This window comes from Chelon labrosus, assembly GCF_963514085.1.
Source record: "Chelon labrosus genome assembly, chromosome: 1".
Lineage (NCBI taxonomy): Eukaryota > Metazoa > Chordata > Actinopteri > Mugiliformes > Mugilidae > Chelon > Chelon labrosus.
This window is the reverse complement of record NC_140337.1, coordinates 19,539,074-19,558,462: the sequence shown is the minus strand read 5'-3', so window position 1 is coordinate 19,558,462 and position 19,389 is coordinate 19,539,074. Positions and strand designations below refer to the sequence as shown.

The 19,389-nt window shown below is 43.7% G+C and overlaps 2 protein-coding genes across 2 annotated transcripts; both read right to left on the bottom strand.

Annotated features, from left to right (window-relative positions):
* Nucleotides 1-904: 904 nt before the first annotated feature.
* On the bottom strand, nucleotides 905-2,379 carry LOC311491751 (immunoglobulin alpha-2 heavy chain-like; the record flags this gene model as incomplete). The annotated part of the gene is made up of 2 exons (XM_084549771.1): nucleotides 905-2,253; nucleotides 2,357-2,379. The coding sequence occupies 2 exons, from the start codon at nucleotides 2,377-2,379 to the stop codon at nucleotides 1,515-1,517; spliced, it is 762 nt and encodes a 253-aa protein (XP_084405897.1). The 3' UTR covers nucleotides 905-1,514.
* A 6,727-nt stretch (nucleotides 2,380-9,106) lies between these two features.
* LOC311491741 (uncharacterized protein) lies at nucleotides 9,107-9,850 on the bottom strand (the record flags this gene model as incomplete). Its single annotated transcript, XM_084549761.1, has 1 exon — nucleotides 9,107-9,850. A coding segment is annotated over one exon (744 nt), but the record flags the coding sequence as incomplete, so codon positions are not given.
* Between the last annotated feature and the right edge of the window lie 9,539 nt (nucleotides 9,851-19,389).

The following is a 19,389-nucleotide window of genomic DNA, read 5'->3' as shown; positions in this document are numbered from 1 at the left end:
AGTAGTCTCCTTTATTGTTATAATTATATTATTATTTATTATACAGATAATGGACTCTGACTCCATAAAGTTGGTGATCTTTTCTCGTCCATAAAGTCAATTCACTTAAACTTTTATACCATGAATTAATCAAAATTGTCTCAAGGCAATTAATAGAACTTAAGATATAGTGGTAAAGAAAAAGGAGGGAGGTCTTTAATGAGGTAGACGGGACCGATAATGTGGCCTACACAACATGAGTAATACCTAGGCCACACTTGAACACAGTGCGTTAATAGTAGGTCAAGAAATGTACACAGGACTTGGACAAGATGCAGTTTATTATTACAATTATAAAACTATAAACCACATGCAACCATGGGGGAAAAAAGAACAAAAAAAGCCTGGGTTTGTGAAAATAAAATAGTGACGGAACATTATCAGATTTTTTTTCACCAGATTTCAAACACAAAGGTATATTTCCATTACATATATTCAGGACAAGCAATGATAGACATTTGACTAAAATTTGCATATTTCATACTATAACTTTACCGAAATCTTCCACTGTGAACAGGAAATCTCAGCTAAATTCCTAAAAGCTAAAAGGATATGCATCTGCTTGGTATCGAAAACCCTTTCATTTCCAAACTTCATATGTAGCCAGGGAGAGCTTTTTTTTTTATTTTTTTGTTTAGTAATTACTTACATCTGAAGTTAAATTACACACAAAGAAGAACTGCTCATGTCATGTTACTCAGAGACACAGCTGAAGAATGATCAGTTTTATTTCCTAACACCAGAGTAGATGCATTTTTCCTCTGCGTCATCTCTTTGACTTCTTGATCGACTGACCTTCTTTACCTTTAAAGCAGCGTAAAGGAGTTTAGTTTATAGCACTTATTTACATTTTAAGTGAAATTACACACAAAGTAGCCTCATGTCCTATTATACAGAGACAAAGCTAAAACCTGATAATTTTTATTGCCTGACAGCAGAGTAGATACATGTTGCCATTGTGTCATCTCTTTGACTTCTTGATTGATTGGCCTTCTTCACCCTTAAAGCAGCGTAATGGAGGTTTTCTTTTGTCTGGCAATTCTGCTTATAAAAGAGAAAACAAAAACTTACAATGTGGCACATACTATACTTTTTATTATCATCACTATATAAGATTATTTTGAAAGATATTTGGATACCTCTGAGTTCATTGTGTTTGAAGCCGCAAATCCTGCATCTGAAACACAAAGAAAAGCTGTGTTTCTATGATGTCATGTTCAGTAATTACACAATAAACAGTACAATTTACCTGTAGCTTGCTGGCTGTATGTGCACAGTAAGGCAGCCATTGAAAGAGTCAGGATAGTGGTGAATGCCAAAGCGCCACCCAAGAAATACACCAAGACAACAGAAACTCCCTCGCCTGCAGCACAACACAGACATATAATGACATTAGCAGCATCTTTGTTTTGTTAGTTTTATTTTTAACGAGGAAGTAATCATGACTTTTAATCAGATAAGAAAAAAATACAATTCTACTCACTCTTTAACTCCAGCCTGGTCCCATATCCGAACAGTATGTGTCCACATGAGGCAACAGCACAGTAGTAGATCCCATTATGAGACTGATTCAGATTCTTCATTGGCAGGTTGTAGACACAAGTTTGTGTTTGTGTGTTATTTTTCCTCTCACACTTTTCATTCCTGTCTCCATGAGTGTAAATGAGTCCTGGACGAGATTCTTCAGAGTCTTTGAACCAGTAAACACTGTGTTCTTCATCACAGCTCCCAGTTTGTACTCTACAGTTCAGAGTCACAGATCCTCTTGGCTTGACAGTCTCAGATGAAGACTGATGAACTGAAGCATTAATATTCAACCCTGAACCTTTTACACTGACTGTAACACCTTCTGCAAATTCAAAAATTAATGCAGCACTACATGCGCAGTAATAGGTAGCTGAGTCTGAAATACGCAAATCTGAAATTTTTAAGTGGTTTTTACCATTTTTAATTTCCAGTGTAAAGCGTGAATTGTTAAAAAATTCATCATACAATACTTCAGCGGCATCATAGATGTAGAAAGTAGAAATGAGCTTTGGTTTCTGTCCCAAAGTTTGCTTATACCAGTAAAATCTTGCTATCACTTCATTTCCATAGAAACATCGCAAAATTATACTTTCACCAACATTTACTGATTTGAAGCCACTCTCTTGATGAATAGATGAGGACTGATGTGTCTTCTGAGCTGAAGCGACTGGAGAGAGAAAGACACAACTGATTCCATATTTCAGAGGATAAATTATAGTATAGAAATGAGAAACAATTAGATGCAGTGCCACTAACAACACAGACAAACAGCCACAAAATCACAACTCACCTTTTCCCCACAAGAACAAACATATCAGGTAGAAAACAAGCATTAGAGATGTCTTCATGTTGAAATCGGTGACTTGAGTGAAAAGAATCTTGCTCTCGAGCTTCACCGCCTCTTCAAAGACAAGACTTTGTTTGATTGGCCAATCTGAAGTGAAACTGTGCGTCCTATTAAGGTAACATGTTCACAGCTCCAGCGTCAGGCTTAGTATTTGGGCAAGGGGCAAGACTTGTTGAGAGATATTTGAAGAACATAATTGCTCTTCAGTCAGCCTTCAGATTCAAATCAGTAAAATATGAATTGTCATACATTCTCATCCAGATAATACAGATGTCACTGAGATCATGTTCTGTGTATTTGTTCAGGATTAGGTTTTTTTAAATTCAGAAAATGCTACCAAAATAATTACAATTACATCCAATATATGGCTCAGTAATATAGTATATTAATTTACAGTTACAATCAGTAAGACTTTTGAGTGCACTTTTATGAAGCAATGTTCCTGCGGCATTGTGAATAGTATTGAGCTTAGCGTTAGTTGAGACAGGCCACAAAGTCAAGCTCAGCTCACAATCCCAGCTACATCAGCTGATAGTTGATCCATAAGCCAGCCCAAATAGTTCAGCTGACAGCTCATTTGAGGCATCCACTGGAAAATCCCATTCAGGGCAGCGTATCTAAGTTGCCTAGAGGGTCCTAGAACAGAACAACTGTAAACTGAAATAAAGAGATCTTGACCAAAACATCTGGGCCCGTATTCCTAAAGATTCTTAGCGCTAAGAGTTGCTCCTAGTGGCCAAATTCTAAGAAAATTCTTAGAATCGTGACGTTTCCCTCTCAAAGTTAGGAGTAGCTCCTAGTAAAGATAAAAGCTATTCCTAATGAATCTTAGCTCTTAAGAGTGCTCCTAAGGTGAGATCTGCTAAGAGCAGGGAGGAGGACTTTTAGGAGGCTTAGGAATTTCTTAAGCAGAGGAGAAAATGGCTGAAAGAAGAGGCAGGAGAGATATTCTCCAAACAATGAATGACAATCAAGCTTGTTACAATCGCAATACAGTGGTCCCTCGTTTATCGCGGGAGTTACGTTCTAAAAATAACCTGCGATAGGCGAAATCCGCGAAGTAGTCAGTTTTATTTTTTACAATGATTATAAATGTTTTAAGGTTGCAAAACCCCTCACTACACACTTTATACACTTTTCTCAATAACTTGCAAACATACCACACTTCAGTCACACTGCCAGCGATCAAAGATACTGTATATGTAAATTTGCAACAATTCTGTAGACACCGTACGGAGGAGATTGATTGACAATGGTCTACAGTCCCTTAGCCAATCAGGACGCAGAAGACGACACGCAGCCTCTCCCTTAGCCAATCAGGATGCAGAAAACAATGCGCTGTAAAAAAAAAAAAAAAAAAAAAAAGCATGCAAAATTGCACTAAAAAAATCCGCGAGGCCGCGAAAGGTGAACCGCGTTATAGTGAGGGACAACTGTATCACCGGAAATGAAAGTCATCACAACACTGAGGTATTTAGCAACAGGAAAAATGCAAAAATGCAACAATGCAGCAGTGATGACTTGGAGCCAAATCTACGTCTCTAAACACTTTTATTCTCATTGAACAGTTGATCCAGAAGCAAACACTGTTCCTCTTCAGTTGGGTTTCCTACTTCATTTCTTCTCCACTGCTGTTCGGTTTTTGGAAGATTTGAACACCAACCAACACTGCTTCTTCTAGGCTGGTTAGCAATCACAGAAATTGATGAAAGCTGAGCCATTTTATTCTTGTTAATACCAAATAGGTGAAGTGCAAAATGTTACTAGTGTGGTAAATGAATGAAAGCAAACAAATAGAACTATCAGCATGTGAATACTGTGGTAGTGGCCTGAGTTTAATCACACATTTTATAGGATACTTTTTAAAGTATAGCGTACTATTTATTTATTTTTATGTAAAGTATTATTTATAATTATACAGTCTTATTAAGTCAATTAATTTGATGTCTATTCTAGGCCAATTATCACCAAAAGTGTATTTTTATCCAGCTTTTAGGATCAACCAATCACACCTCTTGAAATGATGACTCATACCTAGCAACGGGGTCAACCACACCTCCTCACTAAGATAAGAGTTTCTGTCCATTCCTTGCTAAGAGTTCTCTAAGAATTTTCTGGAATCACTCCTAAGCTAAGACTCCTAGCTAGGAATTTTTAGGCTAAGATAGGAGCTCTCTGAGAGGATTCTTAGAATCTTTAGGAATACGGGCCCTGGTCATGAAAATCAGATATCCTTGACAGAAAGCTTTGACTAGTTCCAGCTTAGTTTCTGTTTTTAAAACTTAAAAAGTGCCACATTCACATTTCACCCAGGGTGAAAACTCTGGGCAACAAATGGGCAGTCGCTTGCCCAAAGGCCATTTGAACGGGGCGTTTGTCTCAAAGAGCAGAAAATTATCACTCAAAATTCAAATGCTGAACAGTTAATAGTGAAGTCGTGATGATGTTTCCTTTGAGTCTCTGGCACATTTGAGTTTTGCCAATTCACAAAATGCTGGCGTAATGGCAGCCACTGAATTCGACAAAATAACACCAAATAATTAATGCAAACTCCACCCAGGAACCTTCTTGGTGTGAGGCATCAGTGCTAACCACCACGCCATTGTGCCGCCCTAACAACAAATAATGTTCCTTGAAATGTGCTCTTGTTCTCAAGGTGAGCAAGAACAAGAACAAAGTTCGCTTTGGCCAGGTCATTTATACTTCACAAGACACTCAGTGCCCAACTGTTGATAGTCTTCAAAGGGCCCTTCCACTACAGCATAAGTCGCACGTGCTTGTTATTGTGGGAGATGTGCCAGATGCAAGAGGCACTTTACTTATTATTGTCGGTCGGTGGTTTTGGCGGCCGTGTCTGTTGGATCATGCCGTTCATTCAGCATGCAACTACACACAGTATGCTGCTCCCCCGGACAGATGAGCAGTCACACTGTGAATATTAGCATCTGAGAGTTCACAGAATTCTCACTAGCATTTCCGCATTAACCACACCCACTCCAATTTCTGACCAATCACAGAATAGCTGCCAGACACCCCACGAGACAAAAATTCTGCCCGGTTGATGTGTCGAGAACAAGCTGCGAGAACTCCCAAACGAGGGCTGCTGTTACATACTTCTCGCAAAGTATGTAACAGCCTTAACGTTTGTGAGGAGTGTATTAAAACTAAAAGCAGTGTCATGATGAACCTGTAGCACCTGACAAATGTGTGTCTTTACAAGATATCCAACAAGGGTTCAGAAAAGGCAACTGGACTTGTAGAGTTTTTTTTCTCAAAAAACTCTAAAAGTCCAGTTGCCTTTTTTGAACCTTTGTTGGATATACCATGACCTGGATGACTGAGAACCTTCACAGACATACGTCTTTAAAAGATTCTAATGCTAGCTCCTGATCCAGCAGAGGTGTTGGCATTTAAATCAGGAAAGTATTACCCCTCGAAATAGGGAACAAGCCTGTGATTGTAAAAATGTTGAAAGCCATTGATCACGTGGATGAACCATTGAGGCAGCGTACCACTTCAGTCCATGAAAACATGATTCCAGTACAGTTGGAGACTTGTTTTATTTGGCAACAGCAGATTTCTGGACCAGAATAACCATGCAGTCTGATGCTGATCTTATGTCATTCTGCTGCGCACATACCAGTAACAGCAACATGTCTCCTGTGTTGGGTTTATCCAACTTTCTTCTCTCTCCTCTTCTCCCTCATGGAAATAGGGCATTGGAGGGAACTAGAGCACACAGCCCGATTTGACTTGAGAGATGGCAGCATTCCAACACTTCAGCCCTGCTCTACCTCTTCTTTTCTCCTGGATAACAAAGTCATCCCACAGAAGACTTCTCCAACCCACTCATGGTAAGTACTGTGTTAAATCGTAAGGGACCGTAACAACTAGTTGTCAGCTTCTTTTTATTATAGTAGAAGAATGTTCACTTCAGTTGGTGCACAGCTGCATTAAAACACAGTATGTTGAAGAGAATGTTCTGGAAACCTATTTGATTAAGAGAAATTCAAAACCTGAGGCCTGAGCTGTTAGCGTCATTATAGTTTTATATCTTTGTTCTCATCTAAATCACACGTGAATTCTTCCTCCTGAACCTCTCTGAAATGGATCTTGGGAACCACATGTTAACCTCTGAGTGATATTTTACTAGTTTAAAATATCACTTTCTTAGAATTATGCTTTTTATTCAACATATTCATGCAAGGCCACCTTCACCAGCCTAGCAAAAATCATTTGTTGTGTGTCAGTACACTTGTGGACACAGTTGGCAGATACTATGATGCAGAGTTCAAGCCTCACACAACCACAGCTCTGCATGTGTCGCCATGAGTGGCAAATGTGTCGCAGATTTTGCACTTATTTAGTTTGTAGGTCTTTCAACCTAAATAAGTACAAGGACTTCGACCTTGGATGTCACTTTGCCAAGGGGTCAATACACATGCTTACAGCTAGGTGGCGCTATACTAAGCCAATTCACGTTTTGCCTCATGTCTCAAGAATCGTGTGCCCTAGAAACAAAATTATTTCTCCCTCTGATTCCTTATATATGCCTGGTTCTAATGGACTAGGCCACGCCCATTTCTGCCTGCCATTTTTCTTCGCCATTTTGAAAATAAATTGCACCTCAAAGCAAAATCCACTCCTCCTAGCCTGTTCATCCAATTCTCACCAAACTTGGCATATATCATTTATGGACAAAGATAATGAAAAGTTTTCAAAATAACTTTAGCAGGGTTATTGATTACAAAGTTAATGGCGAATTAATTTTCACAGCGTGGCACAGTATAACTCCCAAGCTAATATTTTGTGAATTATATACCCAAACTTAATCAGACTTCATATCATTGCTAATAACATGATTCTGTACACGCACCTCAACTTTTGTGACCCTTGGTCTGTAGGGGGCGCTACAAAAGCAACATTTCAATATCTCAAAAACTGCAATAGCTAACTTCATGAAATTTGGTATACACAATCTGTAAAATATTGTGTTGACACCCATCAAGTTGTGTGACATTATGTCTACAGGGGACGCTACAGGTGACACAGAAACATTTCATATGACTTTAAGGACGATAAGGTATTCACCCAATCCTTATGAAACTTAGCAACCGTCACTGTAATATGCTTGTGTACAATCATGCCAAGTTTCGTGAAATTCGGGCTGTATGGGGCGCTACAACTACTACATGTTTAAATCTCACAAACCACCACAGTAAACTGCTTGAAATTTGACAATAACAATCTGTGGATGACTCCTTACAAGCCCACCAAGTTTTGTGCAATACAGTCTATAGGGGTCTCTGCTGGTGACTTATGCCTCTGCGTCCCGCTAGGGGACGACTTTGCCACGGCATGGACCCCTTTATGATCGCTTGTTAGCTAAATCATTGTTGTTCGTGGATAATTTTCTGTCAAATAATCAGCTCAGGAACATGCATTATGTCTTAGAAAAGCATGTTTAATACGTTTATTGAAAGACAAGGTCATACAGTCTGTAACATAAAAATCTGCCATTTTAAGCGATGATACATATGTTTATTATTGGATGATATAGAGTTATATCCATTCAGCAAGACACACTAATTAATCTAATTTCTTATCAAATCAAGTATAAATAATAGAAATTCTACGTGGATTCTGCAAAGACTTTTCCTGTGGTACAAATCAGGACCCTCTACACAGCATGAAAAGAAAATACTGACAGAACATCATTTAATTTGGTTTTCCCATGATCAAATTTCAAATACAAATGGACAGTTCCAGTATACCAAGACGTTCTGGCAATGGCAGACATTTGACTTTGTAAAATTTGTACATTTCATCTCATTTAAATAGTAAAAAGGCAAAAGAAATCAGGATACACTTCTGCTTGTTATCAAAACCAGGACTTCATATGGAGCCAGAGAGAGATTTTTATTTTTGTTTATTGCTAGTAATTATTTACAGTTTAAGTGAAATTATCAAGTAGAACGACTGTCCTTTTACTCTGAGACACAGCTGAAAGGTGATCGGTTTTATTGCCTGACACGAGAGTAGATGCATTTTTCCTCCGCGTCATCTCTTTGACTTCTTGATCGATTGGCCTTCTTCACCCTTAAAGCAGCGTAATGGAGGTTTTCTTCAGCCTGGTAACTCTGCTAATAAAACAGAAAACAACAACTTACAATGTGGCATATACCTAAGAAGAAACCATTTCAGCAGTAAAATTATTTTGAAAATTATTTGGATACCTCTGAGTTCGTTGTATATGAAGCTGAAAATCCTGCATGAGACTCTGAAACACACAGAAAAGATGTGTTTCTACGATGCTAAAATTATGTAATTACGCAATAAACAGTTCAATTTACCTGTAGCTTGCTGACTGTTTCTCTTGTATGTGTACAGTAAGGCAGCCAGTAAAAGTGTCAGGATAGTGGTGAATGTCAAAGAGCCACCCAAGAAATACACCAAGACAAGAGACACCTCCTCACCTGCAGCATTACACGGACATGTAGACTTAGATTTAGACTTAAACTTAGACAGACTTTATTTGTTGTTTAGATTTCCATCAAAATGAAATTTCGGTGCAATGGCTCAGAGTACAGCAGGGATAGTGAACAGAAACGGTATACAGTTTAGTGACATTAGCGATATTATCTTTATGGAGTAATTATGACTGTCAATCAGATAAGAAAAAAAAATACAATTCTACTCACTCTTTAACTCCAGCCTGGTCCTATTTCCAAACAGTATGTATCCACATGAGGCAACAACACAGTAGTAGATCCTGTTATGAGACTGATTCAGGTTTTTCATTGGCAGGTTGTAGACACAAGTGTGTGTTTGTGTGTTGTTTTTCCTCTCACACTGATCATTCCTGTCTCCATGAGTGTAAATGAGTCCTGGATGAGATTCTTCAGAGTCTTTGAACCAGTAAACACTGTGTTCTCCATCACAGGTCCCAGTTTGTACTGAACAGTTCAGAGTCACAGAGCCTCCTGGCAGAATGGTCTCAGATGAAGACTGATGAACTGAAGCTTCAATATTCAAAGCTGAACCCTTTACACTGACTGTAACACCTTCTGCAAATTCAAAAGTTACTGAAATTCTACGTGCGCAGTAATAAGTAGCTGAGTCTGAAATACGCGAATCTGAAATAATCAAGTGAGTTTTACCATTTTTAACTTTCAGTGTGAAGCGTGAATTGTTGAGAAATTCACCATAAAATGTCCCACCACTATCGTAGATGTGGAAGGAAGAAATGAGCTTTGGTTTCTGTCCCAGAGTTTGCTTATACCAGTAAAATTTTGCCAGCTCATCATTTCCATACACACAATGCACAATTATAGTTTCACCAACATTTACTGCTGTGAAACCACTCTTTAGATGAATGGATGAGGACTGATGTGTCTTCTGACCTGAAGTAACTGGAGAGACAAAGCATAGACACCATTGATTTCATATTTTAGAAGATAAATTATAGTATAAAAATGAGAAATGATTAGAAGCAGTGCCAGTAAGAAAATACAAACCACAGTCACAAAAACACAACTCACCCTTTCCCCACAAGAACAAACATGTCAGGTAGAAAACAAACGTTAGAGATGTCATCATGTTCAAATCAGGGACTTGAGTGAAAAGAGCCTCGCTGTTGAGCTTCACCGACTCTTCAAAGACAAGACTTTGTTTGATTGGCCAGTCTGAAGTGAAACTGTACGTCCTATTAAGGTAACATGTTCACAACCACGGTGACAAGCTTGCTATTTGGGCAAGGGGCAGGACTCAAGACTAGTTGAGAGATATTTGAAAAGTGTAGCTGCTCTTCAATCTGCCTATTGATTATAAATCACTAAAATATAAATGACCTCACATTCTCACCCATGTAACCCCTTACAGATGTCACTGATAGGTCATATTCCACATGTTTATTCAGCATGAAGTTTATTTTATGTGCAGAAAATTCTCCAAAAGCATTACACTCACATCCAATACATGGTTTATTTATTGAGTTGGGTACTTACTTTTTCAGTATAATAATTTACAGTTACGTTCCGTAAAACTTTTGAGTACACTTGAATGAAGCAGTCAATGTTCCTGCAGCATTGTGACTGGTATTGAGCTTAGCGTTAGTTGAGACAGGCCACAAAGTCAAGCTCAGCTTTCAAAAGAACTTTAGCAGGGTTATTGATTACAAAGTTAATAGCTAATTAATTTTCACGGTGTGACGCAGTATAACTCCAAAGTCAATATTTTGTGAAGTATATACCCAAACTTAGTCAAACTTCATATCATTGATAATTATATGATTCTGGACAAGCAACCCAACTTTTGTGAACCTTGGTATCTAGGGGGCGCTACAAAACCAACATTTCAATATCTCAAAAAACTGCAATAGCTAACTTTGTGGTGGCCCACAATAAACAATGAGAGAGACATTCACCCAGAGACTGTACCTTTAAGGACGTGAGGGTTTTCGAGTTCCAGTTCCGTGTTTACGTTGTGTGTGGCAGTTCTTACCTGACTCGCTGACAGTACTCTGGAGTTTATAGAAAGTGGAGAGTAAAGCTGACTCGACACATCTCCGTCTCTTGTCTCGTCACTTATTGCACTCCACATTGGTGACCCCGACGTGAGTTGGATACGGCTAAGTTATGTCGCACAGTGAGGAAAATGCCGCTGCTAGCGGCGCAGCTAATGCCGGTGCTATCTACGCTGCCACCATCAAATTACCGGACTTTTGGCAGCACAACCCACGGCCGTGGTTTCAGCATATCGAGGCCCAGTTCCAGCTGAGAGGAATAACTCAGGACGTTACCAAGTATTTCCATGTGGTAGCAGCTTTAGATGCCTCGACGACAGCCAGAGCTATGGTGCTGTTAGAGGCTCCTCCGGCTGACGGCAAGTACGAAGCACTCAAAGCGTTCCTGTTGCAACTTTTTGAACTGTCTGAGCTGGAGAAAGCAGACCGCCTCCTGTCCCTGAACGGCCTTGGCGACAGCAAACCATCCGAGTTGATGGAGAGGATGCTGGCTGTGCTGGGCGGTGCGGAACCGTCATTCCTCTTCGCCCACATTTTCCTGCGGCAGCTTCCAGCGCCCGTGCGCACCGCGCTGGCCAGCTCCCCCCTCCCTTCCTCCAGAGACTACCGGGCGCTGGCTTTGGAGGCAGACAGGATTTTCCTCGCCAACCGGCAGCAGTTCGTCCATGCGCTGTTACCCCCCCAGCACACGTCTGCCCCACCCCCGCCCCCGGAGGACGACCCGGACACCGCGGCTGCTGTGACGGCCCGCTGACAGCGTGAGGATGGGTGGTGTTATTACCATTCCAGGTTTGGGACCAAGGCTAAGCAGTGTCGCAAGCCATGCAGTTTTGGAGCCCAGGGAAAAGCCAGGGCCGGCGCTCATTAGCAGCTATGGGCGCTGGCCATGACTGCAAGCTGTTGTTCATCACTGACACCTTGTCTGGCCGGCGGCTGCTGGTCGATTGTGGAGCTCAGCGCAGCATCCTGCCGGCGAAGCCCGTGGACACCATGGCTGGCAGGCATGGCCCCCCGATGGACGCGGCCAACGGCACACCCATTCGTACCTATGGCACGAGGTATGTGGAAGTGTGTTTCAGTGGGCGGCGTTTCGGCTGGGACTTCGTCATGGCCGCCGTGTCTACGCCGCTGCTGGGGGCGGATTTCCTCTGCGCTTACAGACTGTTGGTGGATGTTACGAACTGCCGCTTGATCGATACTCTCTCTTTTGCTTCGTACCCCTGCACGCTGGGGGGGGTGGGGGTGCTTTGTCTGTCGAACACGCTTGCCACCGGGGACAGATACCAACGCCTGCTCGCCGAGTTCCCTGACCTCACCACGCCCACGTTTTCATCGGCGGTGGCTAAACATGGCGTGGAGCACTACATCGCCACGGTGGGCCCCCCAGTCTATGCACGAGCCCGGCGCCTCGACTCTGCCAAGCTCGCAATTGCCAGGGAGGAGTTCACCACCATGGAGCGCCTCGGCATCGTGCGCCGCTCCAACAGTCCGTGGGCCTCCCCCCTGCACATGGTGACCAAGGCTGATGGTGGTTGGCGCCCCTGTGGTGATTTCCGTCGCCTGAACAACGCCACCACCCCCGACCGGTACCCGGTGCCGCACATACAGGATTTCTCCGCCCACCTGGCCGGCGCCACCATCTTTTCGAAGGTAGACCTGGTGCGTGGTTACCACCAGGTGCCTGTCCACCCACAGGATGTCCCCAAGACAGCAGTCATCACACCCTTTGGCCTTTTCGAATTCCTACGGATGCCTTTCAGCCTGAAGGGGGCAGCGCAGACGTTTCAGCGCCTCATGGACTCTGTGTTGCGGGACATGCCGTTCTTGTTTGTTTACTTGGACGACATTCTCGTAGCCAGTGCGTCCGCAGAAGACCACCTGACACATCTCCGGCAGCTGTTCGACCGGCTCAGTGAGCATGGTCTTATCATCAACCCGGCCAAGTGTGAGTTTGGCCGGTCATCCATCACCTTCCTCGGCCACCACGTCACCCCACAGGGGGCCGTTCCCCTCCCTGCCAAGGTGGATGCCGTCGCCAGTTTCCCACACCCACACACTGTGAAGTCCCTGCAGGAATTCCTTGGCATGGTGAATTTCTACAACCGTTTCCTCCCCCGTGCGGCCCAACTCATGCGACCCTTGTACGACGCCTTGCGGGGTAGGAGGCCGGCGGACGTGTTGGATTGGTCCCCGGGGATGACTGAGGCTTTCGATGCTGCCAAAACCGCGCTGGCCAACGCTGCTCTGCTAGCACACCCGTCTCCGACTGCCCCAGTTGCCCTTACAACGGACGCCTCGGATTACGCCGTGGGGGCTGTGTGTGAGCAGTGGGTGGGCGGAGCCTGGCAGCCGCTGGCCTTTTTCAGCAGGAAGCTCCGTGACAACGAGAGGAAATACAGCGCCTTCGACAGAGAGCTCCTGGGTCTTTTCCTCGCCACCCGTCATTTCCGTTTCCTGTTGGAGGGCCGGCGGTTCACAGCTTTTGTCGACCACAAGCCGCTGACGTTCGCCATGGCCAAGTCTTCGGAGCCATGGTCTGGTCGACAGCAGCGTCAGCTCTCTGCCATCTCCGAGTACACCACTGACATTCAGCACGTGGCTGGCAAAGACAATTTGGTTGCCGACTGCCTCTCCCGGGTGGTCACTGGGTCCGTCCACTTGGGCCTCGACTACGCAGCTATGGCAGCGGATCAGACCAAGGATTCGGAGGTGCAGGCCTACAGGACGGCCCCCACGGCGCTGCTCATGGAAGTTGTGGTGTTTGACACGGCCAACACTACACTTCTCTGCGACGTCTCCACTGGCCAGCCACGCCCCATGGTACCTGCTGGCTGGAGGCGTCAGGTTTTTGACGCCATCCACGGCCTTTCCCACCCGGGGGTGAAGGCCTCTTCCAAGCTGGTGGGTGCCAAGTTCGTCTGGCCAGGGCTGCGGAGGGACGTCAGGGCCTGGACTGCTACCTGTGTGGCGTGCCAGCGCGCAAAGGTGACACGTCATACCAAGGCCCCATTGGCACCCTTCAAGGTGCCAGAGAGACGTTTTGATCATGTGAATGTGGACCTGGTGGGCCCACTTCCCCCCTCCCGTGGTTACACCTACCTCCTCACCATGGTGGACAGGACCACCAGGTGGCCTGAAGTTGTTCCCCTGTCAGCTACTACATCAGCTGACGTGGCCAGAGCGTTCATTATGGCTTGGGTGGCCCGTTTCGGCACACCGTCTGACCTCTCCTCGGACCGAGGTCCACAGTTCACGTCGGAGCTTTGGACTGCGGTCGCCGATGTCCTGGGGGTGAAGGTCCACCGTACCACAGCCTATAACCCGCAGAGCAACGGACTGTGCGAGCGGTTTCATCGGGACATGAAGGCTGCGCTCAGGGCCAGCCTTACGGGCAACGACTGGGCCGACCGCCTCCCATGGGTTATGCTTGGTCTTCGCTCCGCCCCCAAGGACGATCTTCAGGCCTCTTCGGCTGAGCTGGTGTACGGCCAGCCTCTGCGCGTCCCGGGGGAGTTTCTTCCACATGCCACGGCCCCGTGGTCGGTTGCCTCTCATCGTGCTGTGTCCCGGGACATTGCCGACGCTTTCATTCCCATTCCAACGTCTCACCATGGCCTCCCCCAGTCCTATGTTCCCAAGGATTTACCATCGGCCAAGTATGTCTTCATCCGCCACGATGGCCATCGTTCCCCACTGCGGCCCCCCCACGATGGGCCCTTCCGTGTCCTGGAGGGGGGGTCTAAAAACTTCATTGTGGATATGGGGGGCAGGCCTGAGCGGGTGGCTATAGACCGTCTCAAGCCTGCTCATGTGGATGTTGGCGAACCACTTCAGCTGGCCCAGCCACCGCGGCGGGGGCGCCCCCCTGCAGCAGTCTCGACCCCTGCTCCTGCCCCTGCCCCTGCTCCGGTTTCGACCCCTGCCCCAGCCCTGCCCCTTGCCCTTTGCCCCTCTCCTGTTAAGCGCAGCCGTTACGGCCGCCTGGTCCGTCCCCCTATACGTTGACTTTCTGGGGACTGTTATGAGCTGGTCTGTTCTGTTTTGCACTAGTGGGTGGGCGCCGGTTCTCTTTGTGGTACCTGTTCGGTCTGGTCCAGTTATTATGGGTGAATTCTGGGGGGGCATGTGTGGTGGCCCACAATAAACAATGAGAGAGACATTCACCCAGAGACTGTACCTTTGAGGACGTGGGGGTTTTCGAGTTCCAGTTCCGTGTTTACGTTGTGTGTGGCAGTTCTTACCTGACTCGCTGACAGTACTCTGGAGTTTATAGAAAGTGGAGAGTAAAGCTGACTCGACACATCTCCGTCTCTTGTCTCGTCACTTATTGCACTCCACAACTTCATGAAATTTGGTTTACACAATCTGTAAAATATTGTGTAGACGCCCATCAAGTTGCGTGACATTACGTCTACAGGAGGCACTACAGGTAACACAGAAACATTTTAGGAGATGCTACAACCACTAAATGTTTTTGTCTCACAAACCACCACAGTAACACATATAAGCCCACCAAATTTTGTTGCTTCCGACCCGCCTGACTCTCATTCACCTGTCAACCAAAGGATTCCTCCGCAGACACTTTGGCCACATTTCATGCCATGTCTGTCCCTCTTATACCTCTGCGTCCTGCTTGGGGACAGCTTCGCCACCCCATGGACCCCTGTATGATCGCTTGCGATCATCTAGTTTCATCTTTTCAACTTTTCACTTCGGACTTCTAAACTTTAAAACATTAATTTACAAATGTACGTCCTATTCGTTAGCTTCTGTTAACTGGATGCAGTTCTCACTCCGACGGGTCCTAAGAGAAACTAGTGCTTGCAAAAGGTTCCTCGGTACGTATTGAATGTGCACAAACTGGCATTGGAGGAATACATACGTTATCTCGGGCTGTAGTCAGAGTGTGTCGCAAACTGGTGACACTCACCGTCAAGGGGTTAATTGTTGCTACAGTGTTAGAAGCACTATCCAGCTTTGGTTTTATTTTTATTTAGAAAAATTTGTGTGCTGCACCTTCAGAAAAATGGCGCTGTCCCTTTAAGAAAGACGTTTGACTTGTTGTTTGTTTTAGAGGTGCAATATATAAATGATATACTAACCTCTAAAACATTTTTTCAATGGCATGCGATCTACCCACACCACCTTCGCGATCTACTGGTCAATTGTGATCGACATATTACGCACCCGTGCTGTAGCAGCACCTGATCAAAAATGTGTGTCTTTACAAGATTGTGATGCCAGCTCCTGATCCAACTCCAAAACCACAACTAAAGTGCCAGCTGTCATCCCAGTGTCACCCCATGGGACAAGACAGGGCACTGGTGGAATGAAATCGCGGAAGTGTTGGATTTCATATCAGGAAAGACATATTACCTACGGAAATAGTGAGCAAGGGTGTGATTGTAAAGATAGTGAAAGCAATAGATCACATGGATGAACCACTGATGTTGAATCTTGAGGAAGCATTACCCAATGGAAACATGATTCTGTTGCAGTTGGAGACTGTTGTTTTATTCAGCAACAGCAGATCTCTGGACCTGGAGAACCATGCAGTCTGGTGCTGACCTTATGTCATTCTACAGGGCACATGACAGTAACAGCAACATGTCTCCTGTGATGGGTTTTTTCAACTTTCTTCTCTCTCTCTTCTCCCTCATGGAAATAGGGAATTGGAGAGAACTAGAGCACACAGCCCGATTTGACTTGAGAGATGGCAGCATTCCAGCACTTCTCCCCTGCTCTACCTCTTTACTCCTGGATAACAAAGTCATCGTACAGTAGACTTCTCCAACCCACTAATGGTAAGTACTGTACTACATCGTAAGGGATCATAACAACTAGTCGCCAGCATCACTTTATTATAGTAGAAGAACGTTCACTTCAGTTGCTGCACAGCTGCATTAAAACACACTGTGTTGAAGAGAATGTTGGAAACCTATTTGATCAAGAGAAAAATCTGAGCAAAGTGTTAGCTGTTAACATCATTATATTTTTATGTGTTTGTTCTCATTTAAACCATATGGAAAGTCTTTCTTAGATTTACATTTTCTAACCAGCATATTCATGCAAGGCCAGCTTCACCACGGCAGCAAAACTCATGTTGTTTTTCTGTACACCTGTAGACACAGTTGGCAGATATTATGATGCAGAGTATCAGCCTCACACAACCATAGATCATCACCTTTTAACTACAACCACATGGAGACGATAAAAGGAAACAGCTCTGCGTGTGTCGCTGTGTGTGGCAACTGTGATGCAGATTGTGTACTTATGTAGGTTGTAGGTCTTTCAATGTGAATTTTTGTTGTTCCCGGATAATTTTCTGTCAAATAATCAGCCCAGGAACATACATTATGTTCTTAGAAAAGCATTTTTAATAAATTTATTGGAAGTCAAGGTCATACAGTCAATACATTTAGCTGAAATAAAGAGAATAAAAATCCTGAGAAGTTGTATTATAAGATGCCAGGATATATTTCTTCTTGGCATCGAAAGCAGCCAGAAAGATATTTTTATTTTTGTTTACTTTATAGCAGTTATTTACATTTTAAGTGAAATTACACACAAAGTAGAACTACTCATGCCCTTTCACTCTGATGCACAGCTAAAACATGTTCATTTTTACACCAGAGTAGATGCATTTTTCTTCTGCGTCATCTCTTTGACGTCTTGATCGATTGGCCTTCTTCACCCTTACAGCAGCGTAATGGAGGTTTTCTTCAGCCTGGTAACTCTGCTAATAAAATAGAAAACAACAACAGACAATGTGGCATATACCTAAGAAGAAACCATTTCAGTAATAACATTTTTTTGAAAGTTATTTGGATACCTCTGAGTTCGTTTTGTATGAAACCGAAAATCCTGCATGAGACTCTGAAACACAAAGAAAAGCTGTGTTTCTATAATGTTAAAATTCAGTAATTACGCAATAAGTATTATTTACCTGTAGCTTGCTGGCTGTTTCTCTTGGATGTGCACAGTAAGGCAGCCAGTAAAAGTGCAAGGATAGTGGTGAATGCCAAAGCGCCACCCAAGAAATACACCAAGACAAGAGAAACCTCCTCACCTGCAGCAGAAGACATGTAATGATCTTATCGACATTATCTTCATGGAGTAATCATAACTGTCAATCACATAAGAAAAAACACAATTCTACTCACTCTGTAACTCCAGCCTGGTCCCATTTCCAAACAGTATGTGTCCACATGAGGCAACAGCACAGTAGTAGATCCCATTATGAGACAGATTCAGGTTCTTCATTTGCAGGTTGTAGACACAAATGTGTGTTTGTGTGTTGTCTTTCCTCTCACACTGATCATTCTTGTCTCCATGAGAGTAAATGATCCTCGGATGAGATTCTTCAGAGTCTTTTAACCAGTAAACACTGTGTTCTCCATCACAGGTCCCAGTTTGTACTGTACAGTTCAGAGTCACAGAGCCTCCTGGCTGGATGGTCTCAGATGAAGACTGATGAACAGAAGCTTTAATATTCAAACCTGAACCCTTTACACTGACTGTAATGCCTTCTGCAAATTCAAATTCGAAAATCACTGAAATTCTACGTGCGCAGTAATAAGTAGCTGAGTCTGAAATACGCAAATCTGAAATAATCAAGTGCTTTCTACCATTGTTAGTTTTCAGTGTGAAGCGTGAGTTGTTGACAAATTCACCATAAAATTTCCCAGTGCTACCATAGATGTGGAAGGAGCAAATGAGCTTTGGTTTCTGTCCCAGAGTTTGCTTATACCAGTAAAATCTTGCCGACTCATTATATCCATACATACATCGCAAAATTATACTTTCACCAACATTCACTGATTTGAAACCACTCTCCAGATGAACAGATGAGGACTGATGTGTCTTCTGAGCTGAAGTATATAATAGTATAGAAATGAGAAACGATTAGAGGCAGTGTCACTAAGAAAATACAAACCACAGTCACAAAAACACAACTCACCCTTTCCCCACAAGAACAAACATGTCAGGTAGAAAACAAACGTTAGAGATGTCATCGTGTTCAAATCGGGGACTTGAGTTGAAAGAATCTCGCTCTTGAGCTTCACTGACTCTTCAAAGACAAGACTTTGTTTGATTGGCCAGTCTGAAGTGAAACTGTACGTCCCATTAAGGAAACATGTTCACAAGCTTGCTATTTGGGCAAGGGGCAGGACTCAAGACTTGCTGAGAGATATTTGAAAAGTGTAGCTGCTCTTCAATCTGCCCTTAGATTTTAAATCATTAAAATATAAATGACCTCACATTCTCACCCATGTAACCCCTTACAGATGTTAGTGACAGGTCATGTTCCACATGGTTGTTCAGCATTAAGTTTCTTTAAAGTGCAGAGAACGCTCCAAAGAGTATTACAATCACATCCAATACATGGCTCAGTTATTGAGTTGGGTACTTACATTTTTTTCAGTATAATAATTTACAGTTACAGTCAGTA